The sequence below is a fragment of the Vollenhovia emeryi genome, unplaced genomic scaffold (assembly GCF_000949405.1).
Source record: "Vollenhovia emeryi isolate VEMERY1.0 unplaced genomic scaffold, V.emery_V1.0 DF939318.1, whole genome shotgun sequence".
NCBI classification, from domain to species: Eukaryota; Metazoa; Arthropoda; class Insecta; order Hymenoptera; family Formicidae; genus Vollenhovia; species Vollenhovia emeryi.
This window is the reverse complement of record NW_011967048.1, coordinates 219245-229743: the sequence shown is the minus strand read 5'-3', so window position 1 is coordinate 229743 and position 10499 is coordinate 219245. Positions and strand designations below refer to the sequence as shown.

Below are 10499 nucleotides of genomic sequence, written 5' to 3'. Positions count from 1 at the left end.
AGAGAGAGAGGGGGGGAGAGAGAAAGCGTAGCCGGGAGGGTAGGCTCTTCACGCCACGTGCTACCCTGGCAGCAGGAGGGGCTCGGTGAGACAACCCGCGCGAAACTCTGTTCAACGTAGGGAGAGCGAGCCGGCGCCGTGCGAGCTCCTGCCGCGGCGTGCCGCCCGGATAACGCGGTGCTCGCATGCGGGATGTGAGCACGCACCACGTGCTCGTCACCGGGCCGGGCCGGGCCGGGCGAGCTGGGATGACGACGATCGGCGATCGGCCGCGCCGCGCGCCGCGCGCGCCGATTCCTCGTGTCTCCGCCTCGCCCCGCTGCTCCGTGCGCGACACGCGCGAGCGTTTCTCGAGTACTTAGAATTGGTTTAGCGCGGCACATACGCGGTAGCGCACGTCGTCCGTATCGATCGTCCGCGGTCCGTTTACTCCAAGTCGAAATCTCCGGCACCGCGACGGCGTTTCGCGCGGTGCGGATCACGCGATGCCGCGGGGCGCAGTCTCGAATTCGTGGATCGGACAGCGAAACGAATGCTGACGATCTAAGCCTGTGAGGTACCTGCTTGCCACGTATACGGAGAAGCTCGGGAGATGTTACGCGCATAAAGATTATTATTTGTCTTTATTTTCCCGCCAATATAAATCTTATGCGTGTTTGTCAAAGATCAATTTATTTGTAAATAATTTAAATAGGACAATAAAGAAATCGCTATTCCCGGAGGAACGTGTCAGATCTCGAGCGCGAGCGAAAATGTCTGATCGCCCACTTTTTACTCAAGTTGACTTAAAAACTTTGGTTCGCCCGGAATTTGCAAGAACCACGTTTATTATCGTTCGACGCAGAGTTTGTGGCGCGTAAAAAACGAGATTATCCGTGCTGATCTATTGCGATACGAATGTATTTCTTACTCAGAAGCGAGTAATCGCTAAGACTCCGTGGCGCAACGGTAGCGCGTCTGACTCCAGATCAGAAGGTTGCGTGTTCAAATCACGTCGGGGTCAACCGTTTTTTAACTTTTTTTTTTGCTTCGCCGCCTCCCAGGCGCGTTCGCGCGACCGCCATTTTTGTTGCCTGTTGTTGCAATGACCGCCGTTCGATGACACAAAGCGCATCCTTTATGCGCCCCGTGTCACAAATATCGGATTGGACGACGCGAAAAATACTTTTCATCTGAAAACACGACTGACGTGTCGAGTCAGTTATCGTATCGAAATATTATATGCACTCCTATACGTACGATAATTATTATTATTAATAATATATTTAGCACGTACGTCGGAATATTGTGCAAAGGTGTCGGAATTCCAGGCGGGAGAATTCACGTAGCAGTCGTGGCCGAGTGGTTAAGGCGTCTGACTAGAAATCAGATTCCCTCTGGGAGCGTAGGTTCGAGTCCTACCGACTGCGTGAATGATGTGGTGTTAATTTTTGCTACGGATACTTGCTCTTGATGTATTCTCTTTTCTGTAGCGCGGAAGCCGAGCGGAATTGTCGTTTTAACTTTTTTTTTGCGTTATGTTTCGTAACTATTAGCGCGAGCGCGCAGAATAAACCCATACAGCACAGAAAGTTAAAATAATGTTGCTGAAACGTTGCAATGGTGAATGTTGAAGTAAAAATATCTTTTCTACGTTAAATCTAGGTTAACGTTTGTACGTTAATTCTTTATATTGCTGCAACGTTAAAACAATCTTGAACAAATTATTATTTTTTGACACTCAAATAGATGCTTAAAAATGTATAATTATGAAATGCATATCACATATTTGCAGCGGTCAGAAATTTTCTGAGCTAAGATTGGATTATTATTTTAGTGGAATAATTCACTTCCAGCACTTCCAGCAGTTGTAAAAAATATTCTTCTAAACGCGACCAATGTTAACTCAGTATAATTTAACAATGTTTTCCGAGTGCTTAATTGTAACGTTTACAAGACATTACAATTCAGCGGACATTAGACGTTTTTGCAATACCTTTTCAACGTTGAATCTACATTTCGTAACATTGATGCAATATTGCAATGGTGTAATGGGACGTTTCTGAGATGTTGATTTGTATGCTGTTTGTGAAAGTGATTCGATTGCAGTAACGTCCGTAATTATTGCGATGATTCGCGATAATGTAATTGAATCGAGTTAAGAAGAGATGCTTTAAACGTTTCGTGCAATTATGTAGAACTGAAATATATACTTGCTGTTATCACGTGAAACTTTAATGAGATCTTGTACAAGTTCTATATATTTTGAGAACGAGGTTAAAAATTCCTCGATAGTATAGTGGTTAGTATCCCCGCCTGTCACGCGGGAGACCGGGGTTCGATTCCCCGTCGGGGAGAATTTTTTTTTCTCCCATCTTTTGTAACGTGCGTTTAAATATATAATTATTATAAGTCTTGCAATTTAAACAATTAGATCGGCATCGATATGTGTTGCAAAATTGAATTTTTTTCGTGTCTACGTTCTATACCTAGCGTCAGAGGATGTGTTTGCTCTCCCATATCCAGCGCAAGAGTGATATTTTAAGTGTAAATACTAAATACTAACAAAGAAGAAAATAAGAAAATAAACAATGTTATTTCCATAGACATAGTAATACGAGACCGAGCATGAGACGCCTGAGGCATTGGTAGAGAAGGATAGAAAGTAGGTCTTTATTCTTCTCGTTAGAGAGAGAAAGGTTGACGCGGCACCTACTTTCTATCCTTTTTCTATCTAACCTTCATTGCTTAAAAGAGAACACGCTCGGTCTAGTATTACTATGTCTATGGTTATTTCTAAGCTTCAAATTCAGGTAATGCGCGTTCATTCTGGTGTGAAATGGTTAATCTAACATTTATTTACAATCCTCTTTATATCTTCTTTTTAACATTTCTCATCGTCTTTGTGCTTATACATTTAATAATAAAAATTATACAGTTAATATTAGATAATTTCTGGTTCGAGCCATATTATTAATAATGTAAAGCCAACGGCAAGCGATACTATTTTTCCTGCTGGATCGCTTGCGAAAAATAGAGTTTTAGATGACATGACTTAAGACCAAATTCTGATTTGGCTCTCGTAAGCAATCCAGTAGGAAAAACAGTGTCCTGTGCCATTGGCTTAATATAAGACAAGAATATTAACGCAATTATAAGGTTTGAATGGTAAAGTCCTTATGGTATTAATACGTCGAGGGACAACCCGTAGGCGCCGTGGCTTAGTTGGTTAAAGCGCCTGTCTAGTAAACAGGAGATCGGGGGTTCGAATCCCCCCGGGGCCTTGTGGAATTAATTTTTTTTTGTTCCGAGCTAACGACACGCTCATACGTTTGTGCAAGCAATTATCCGAATAATGTGCGTCTTGAAGAATGCCGTACCATTTTATTAAGAGTTTACAGAAGGAGCTTGTTGAATAAGATATCTTTGAATTTTACACTAGTCGATTAGTTTTCTTTTTACAAAAATAGCTGTGATATTATCACTGATTATTGTATCACGTTTAATTAATATATGAAATATTCGAGTATACATACAGACAACTTATTCGCGATATCGTTATGTAACAAATAAATATGAGCACGTATTCTGCATTAATTACATTTTAATTATAAATCGTCCGACAAAAAATTACTCTTGTAGCAAGCGCGGTAACACTCAGGCTCAGAAATCGAACTTGTATCCATTGCCGGAGACTTTTACGCGCGCGACCGACGGGGCGGACGAATAAGCGACGCCCAGCAAATTCTGCGATTGTCGTTCCGCTTGCTGTTGATTGACGAATTGCCGCTGCAAGTGAGTTTGCTCCTCGGGCACCTGCGCACAGTTACTATTAACAAAAATCGCATTAATAGTCGCGCGACCACACGAGAATTGTCTCCTACTGGATGACACGTATAAAGAATGGAATACCTGTTCCGACGGAATCGCGTGCAGCTGCCCTTGCTGAGCCTGGGCCAATTGTGCCAGGCGAAGGCCGAGCAGCTGCCCCAATTGCGATTGATAAATTGCGGCGCCCGGCTGATACGCTTGCAGGTACGCCTGCTGCGGCTGCTGCAATTGTTGCCCGTACGTCAGCGCGATCGCGGGATCCACGGTCTGGGCCTGATACGTCAACGGACCGGGCGCAAAATTCGGAAGGACCCCAGTGACCCCGCTCGCAGCGGGACCGAGTGCGTAATACCCTGCGTAACGATCGAGAGATATCAGTCGCGAGACTCTTATCTCGTCACGTCTTATCATAAGTTCTTAACATTAACATTAAAAGTGAATAACCCAGCGAGAAAGGACTCGTCAATCGATGTCGAAACGATGTTAAATTGACATCGACACCGTTAAACTCGAGGGGGAAACTGAGGGCATTGTGGTGTACAGATTTGCGGCATTACTGGGCATTACTAGGCATTACGCCTTGCTGGGGCATTATAAAGATAAAATAAGATAATAAGATAAAGTAATGCCCACTGGGCATTAGTACAAGATTTTGGTCAGCTGTTTCCCCCTCGGTTAAATTGATGTCGAATTGACGTCGAATTTGACAGTGTCGATGTCGATTCGACATCAGGCGTGACAATAATCATTTCCCACTGGGAAGTGAATCAGGACTGTGGAATCAGGAGATGAGCGAGTCTTAAAATTAAGTTCGTCGTCGCGCGAATGCAATTCGAGTAGCGGTACACGAAAATTGCATAATTAACACACGCGTTTCACGCCGCTTGTAAAACAGGCTGTTTCATAATTAGTACCCATTTAATTATACAGAAGAATCCCGAACCATTTTTTACCAATGCTTATGATAAAGAAGTAGGTACGTTCATCTGATTGTTCTTCTTTAAAAGGATGTTATATGTATTATACATTCGTGATGAACGCATCTCGCAATTCAAGAGAAAATATAGAAGAGACTCGGGGATCACATAAACGTGACCCTCATAAATAAATAATAGTTCTTCCTTTGTTGCTTAACAAAGGAAAAAGCAGGAAAAATATCCATCTTCTCGACTTGTCTTTCATTAAGGGAGAACGCTGTGAGTGGGGGCGCGAATTACGAAGTGATGCGATGAAACGAGAAAGAGTTTTGAACACTGCTTGCACGAACCTAGGCCAGGATTCCGCTGGGCGAGAGCGTGAGCGATACTCGGCTGGACCTTTTGCGCTAGCTGAGGATTGCCGATGCTGGCGGCGAACGATTGATGGGAGCTCGGCCCGGCGAACGCGAACGACGTTTGCGTTAGTCCCGGTCGGACGAAGCTGAAGGAGGCGTGCTGCTCCGGGCTGCCTATCACGTTCGTCGGTTTCACACCGACTTGGACCGGCGACTCGGCCGTGACGAGACAACACATTATACCTAGGACAACCGCGTGCCTCTGCAAGTCGCAATTTCCGAGATCAATCGAGGTAAAACGCGATATTTGATTAGCGTAATGCAATTAGTAATCACAAAATACTGAAGGCTGACATCTAACTTATATCCTTAAAAAAAGAACACACTTGTCGAAGATACACCGATAGTTATAATAATAATTAAATTATTATTATTATTTAATAACCATAATTTATATAAAAATTATTATCATTAACAAAAATAATCGCACATTACGTTCCGTTATAGTAATGTTACGTTTTATCCTCATTTTTTATTCTAATCAGTAAAAGACGGTACCGTTTAAGAAGGTGTCAAATTAATCGAACAAATATGTTAACAAATCTGAAAGTTACCGTGCAGAACCGATATTCCAAGACGTTTCTAAAAGGTTTAAAACGCCTGATACGGAAACTCACTTGAAATCTGCGATGATTATTTTAAATTCTTGGAAATTCATTATCGATACGTTGAGATTCTATCTCGGAATGTAAGCTTTTCCGCACACTTTTTATTTTACATACGTGTTAACGCGAATTTCTTTTATTCTCAGTATAGTACATTCTCAAACTTTGATTTAAAAAAAAATAGTATTTTGTTTTGTTTGAATAATAAGACACGTGAAAAGTATAAGTGTCTGTCTGTCATTCACTCACCAACATCGTAAAAAATCGTCCGGTTTATCTTGCAACGTATAATCAAGAGGCACGGTATTATCGCTGGCGAAAATCACGACGGTATTACGGCGCAATGAAATCCCGTGGGGGATATATACCACGGAAACGGCTGGCGCGAAACGTGAGTCGCATCCGATCGACCGTCGTTTCAGCGAGACACTTTCTCCGGGATATAAAATGTCGAACAATCTATGAATCACAATCGTACAACGGCGTAATAGTTTCCCCAAAATGTGACAGAAACGAAGGCCGACAAAGTTTGCGTAACCGAGAGTCGTCGTCCATTTTCAATAGTAAAGGAAGACGGGAATTTTTAGAATTGCAACCGTAAGCAAAACTCTTCCGAGATCAAGATCGCTGATAACGGAGAAAGTCACTTTCGAAATGCTTAATGCGACAATAGCGTGACCGTACGGTGAGTATTAATTGCGATGAGGTGATCGATGGAATTTCAAGTGTCTAGTCGATAGCGGTTTTGTTTCTATTGCAACGAACTACGGATACTTGTACTATGGATATAAGGCTCTTTTAACAATGCAAAGAATACTAATTTAATTGTTTTATTTGTACATCATATGAATAGCATGTTAAAATACGTATATTATACCACAATAATGTTTTTAACACGATCTTCGTTTTGATTTAAGTCCCAAAGTGTCTATTTACAATTGTGACATTATTTATTGCCATACGCGCATTATAAAATCTTACGGATAACTGTTATCCTAATTATTTGGCGATAGGCATTAAAATAGGTAATCTGAAAATACGCATTTCAATGGACAATGCTATTATAATGAATGGCTGATCTTATGAATTGATGAAGACTTGTGCGATGTGACGTTTGGATTTTTTTTTCCAAATAGACCATTTCACATGTTCGAGAAGTACGACTGATAAGCCATGCCCATGGCACTGGTTGCAAATAACGCGAAGCAACTCCACCATGTCGCCAGGCCTAAAACGCCTCTGTACACATCTGTAGTAAATATCTGTAACAGATAAAATATTTTTGTTTTGTTTTGTTGGCTTATGTGTTTCGATTAAAATTTAATTACATAGGAAAACATGTTGTTTCATGAATATATTAAGACGTTACCTGTTTTAATGAACCTAACGCAAGTTGAACTTCTTCAGTTTGTATAACAGTCTTGTCGATATTATCAGTGCTAACAGTAGATGACAGTGACCTCGGTAATTCGTCCGCTGGGCACTCTTCCTCCAAAGTTCCCTTCAAGATGCCTTCCCAGGTAAAACCACCTGATTCAACAAAAAACAAATACGATATGTATATACATTAACAGCGTAGGCAAAACTACATATTTCCGAATATTGTTCCATACCTAGTGTTTTGTACAAAAATGTAAAAAATAAACATATAATGATGGGAACAACAAATTGTAGCGCCACTACACATAGGTAATAATACACAGCTGCAATCTGTAACAAACAAAATTTCTTTCATTTAAAGTAGAAAATAGAACTTTTAGTAAAAATATAATTAAATATATAACTTTTCACATATGTATACACTATCACAGTACAAACCTTTTTTTGTAAATCAACGTTAGTTATCCTGCCAGCTTCTTTCTTCTGAATCTCTAATTTCTGAATAGCGAGATTTAAATAAGATTGCAGATATATTGGCATGAGTACAATTTTTAATAAACCGGCAACAACAATAATAATCAACCTCAAGCTTTCAAACCGTGCTACTGTCAGTCTGCAATAGAAATTTTTCAATTGTTTCTGATTTATCCAGACATCAATTTATTTCTGTTTCGAAATATCAACTTACATCGAACCACTTGTCCCAACACTTAAGAAATCTCTAGTTATGGGCGTGATCCATAGGCTCACTAATATAAGCGGCGATGCATAGCTAATATTTGCTATTAGCAACAATAACTTGTGATCTTTATAATACCTGCAATTATTTTCTTATATATTTTAATCGGCACTCTATATTTCGATAAAATAAGTCCAAATTAATGAAGTGCATCATACCTCAACGTATCCCAGTGCATTTTTGATACCCTCAATCCTGGGAAGGTAAACAAAGATCCCAATAAACCGCACCATATAGCAAGGAAAAACTTTAAGACAATTTTCGAGGCTGGTCCCCTATATGAAATACATTTATTAATAATATTGTCATAACAAGGCATCACAAATAATTCACAATAAGAAATATCTTCGATCTTTAAATCTTCAGTATTTAAATTGAGAGACTAGAGAACTTGTACACTAAATTTTTATTTAAAATGTAATTAGATAAAACTGTTAAGAGTAAAATGTATTTTTACTTAATAAATGATAAAGTTCCATCATTGAAATATTATTTTGCCAAAAATGTACAAGCAATCAATGAAACATGCAGCAGACTTAGGATTTACTTATTAAAACATTCAAAAAAGATGAAAAACAACGTAATCGACTTACGTCGAAGAAAGCCCTTGAGTGTCTAAAAACCGGGAAGCACTGTGATTAAAACTTGTGTACGCCTTCTCCAACCCAATTTCCAATTTATTTTCATCAACTATGAGTACCATCATGGCAATAAGAAGATACGCAAATCCAGTGACAATGCACGTAGATCTTTCACCATCGCTTTCTTCGCCTTTGAAATACTGTACCCAAAGGGAAAGTAGTACTTTACTATAAATTCTGTAAGGAAAGTCATCGCAACATGATTGTCAGTCAGCCCTCGGAAGACAAGAAGCTTTACAGATTCTTTTGAAGAATCCAAAGGATACAATGCAAAGCCCAAAACCACCACGCACCACAATATACTGAGATTAATCTCGTCTTTGATTGGATACAGATAATTGTACGCCTGTTAAGTGGAAAAGGAGAGATTTTAGACAGTATAATTAACTACACACATTAACATTAGTTAAAATACCGCGATTGAGGAAGGTAGGCATTTTCATTCGTAAAAACAAGTACTCGCGATTGCCAGAGCAGCGATTAAAAAGCACTGACCTCAGTCATTACATAAACAACGATGGCGTATACAGAGAAGTCCAATAGCCACTGATACTCGGTGTAGTATTTCAAGTGCACCACGTCGAGGGTAGTTATTTTCGCACTTTCAAGCGTGATATCCAGATTTCTCGGGACGTGAAACACATCTACTTTGCCGTTCTCGCTGTACCTCCCCCTCTTTGGTTTCTCCCTCGGTACGCCGGCTAATGCTCTAAGCTGCTGATCTGTGGGATACAGATACCGCGTCAACCTGTGCGGACAAAAAGAAATCAGAGATGACGGACCATCTTGTCGTTCAAGCGCTATCTATGCTTTTTTCTATAATCACTCGTGCAAGTACGTACCCCGTGGAACACAGGATCCATCTCGCGAAGGAGAAATGCGGACTCAGCTTTTGTATGACGCTGACCACCACGAGGGTGATGACAAGTTGTGGTCCTAGGACGGCCTAAAAGAAGTGCCGTTAAAAACACAAGACTAGGTACACGATGTAACAAGGGAAAAAGAAGGATGAGAGTCTAAAAAATACGTTGGATGAAGTAAGACGAATTTCAAGCTATCGTAACTGGCACGCGCGATTTCCGCGTGAGAGAAACGTTGCCCTCGCGTTAAATTTACCATGTTTAGCGTGACGGGTCGGCAGCTGGAAGTCTCACAAACGGGACCGCTCCATCAGAGGCGATTCCCGTGGCTCCTCTCAATTAATCCCAGAAAGACGGAACGGTGCGGGTCCAAGTGGCCGCGGGGAAGTTCGCTCTATCATCTTAAGGGGCATACGCCGGTCGCGAGCTGGTTTTATAAATAGTTGTAACCTGGCGATCGCATAGCACACCGGAACACACGGAGCTGCCTCGCATGGGGCGACGCGAGGTTATTTCCAGGTATCGTCGTCGCCGCAGCCGCCACGGCGAGGAAGAGGAGAGCAGTGATAGTCGCGTGTCGACATCTAACCGGCGGCATCGCGACGAAGTACGGTGTAACCATGCGCTGATCACATGCCTGAGAAGATTAACGCACCTTCTGCAATTATTTTATTAGACTAAACAATAAAATAATATTCACAGCTTCTTAGCGCTCGTACAGTTCGACCCTTCTCCCCCTCTAATTTGCATTAGAACGAGCATTATTTTCTTTTAATTATAATAATTAATTTACTTTCTTTAAATTAAGGTGATGCTGGAGTCTCTCTGTTTTACCGACATTTTTTAATTATAGGGATATCTTTTAATTGGCTTTACAGAATTGCAAATTTCTTGTACACGATTAAAGTTCGCACAAAAATAAAAGTCCGTCTGCTCGACTTTATATAAAAAACGAAAAAAAATTAAATATTTTGGCATGTAGAGCTGTCACATGACGATAATATTTGCTTATACAAAAATTCTATAGTTTATATCTGTAAAATGAGGCCGGAGAGACCTAGAGACACCATGCAAGAACAATATTGTGTACTTGGAACTAAGATTAAAAGTCTAGAAAAAAAAGATAGGGTT

At 40.8% G+C, this 10499-nt stretch overlaps 2 protein-coding genes and 4 non-coding genes across 9 annotated transcripts; 4 read left to right on the top strand and 2 right to left on the bottom strand.

Moving 5' to 3' along the window:
* Positions 1 to 931: 931 nt before the first annotated feature.
* On the top strand, positions 932 to 1003 carry Trnaw-cca. The gene has a single exon. It is a non-coding gene; the product is annotated as a tRNA-Trp (tRNA).
* A 324-nt stretch (positions 1004 to 1327) lies between these two features.
* On the top strand, positions 1328 to 1409 carry Trnas-aga. The gene has a single exon. It is a non-coding gene; the product is annotated as a tRNA-Ser (tRNA).
* Positions 1410 to 2264: 855 nt separating this feature from the next.
* Trnad-guc lies at positions 2265 to 2336 on the top strand. Its single transcript has one exon. It is a non-coding gene; the product is annotated as a tRNA-Asp (tRNA).
* An 853-nt stretch (positions 2337 to 3189) lies between these two features.
* Trnat-agu lies at positions 3190 to 3263 on the top strand. The gene has a single exon. It is a non-coding gene; the product is annotated as a tRNA-Thr (tRNA).
* Positions 3264 to 3337: 74 nt separating this feature from the next.
* Positions 3338 to 5410, bottom strand: LOC105558708. Of its 2 annotated transcripts, none has more exons than XM_012006541.1 (3): positions 5078 to 5410; positions 3892 to 4163; positions 3338 to 3795 (listed from the first exon to the last, which is right to left on the bottom strand). In XM_012006541.1, exons 1-3 carry the CDS (start codon positions 5319 to 5321, stop codon positions 3643 to 3645), a joined length of 669 nt encoding a protein of 222 aa, XP_011861931.1. In that variant the 5' UTR covers positions 5322 to 5410; the 3' UTR covers positions 3338 to 3642. The 2 variants fall into 2 exon arrangements, with proteins under 2 accessions (XP_011861931.1, XP_011861930.1); XM_012006540.1 differs by having other exon boundaries at positions 3338 to 3808; positions 3892 to 4083.
* A 1152-nt stretch (positions 5411 to 6562) lies between these two features.
* Positions 6563 to 9935, bottom strand: LOC105558707 (transmembrane protein 161B). 3 transcript variants are annotated; one of them, XM_012006537.1, is made up of 11 exons: positions 9625 to 9933; positions 9351 to 9454; positions 9004 to 9256; positions 8775 to 8854; positions 8461 to 8676; positions 8026 to 8142; positions 7817 to 7945; positions 7567 to 7741; positions 7362 to 7476; positions 7118 to 7278; positions 6563 to 7010 (listed from the first exon to the last, which is right to left on the bottom strand). In XM_012006537.1, the coding sequence occupies exons 1-11, from the start codon at positions 9625 to 9627 to the stop codon at positions 6891 to 6893; spliced, it is 1473 nt and encodes a 490-aa protein (XP_011861927.1). In that variant the 5' UTR covers positions 9628 to 9933; the 3' UTR covers positions 6563 to 6890. The 3 variants fall into 3 exon arrangements, with proteins under 3 accessions (XP_011861927.1, XP_011861928.1, XP_011861929.1); XM_012006538.1 differs by having other exon boundaries at positions 7362 to 7458; XM_012006539.1 differs by lacking the exon at positions 8775 to 8854 and having other exon boundaries at positions 8461 to 8648; positions 9625 to 9935.
* Positions 9936 to 10499: the final 564 nt, after the last annotated feature.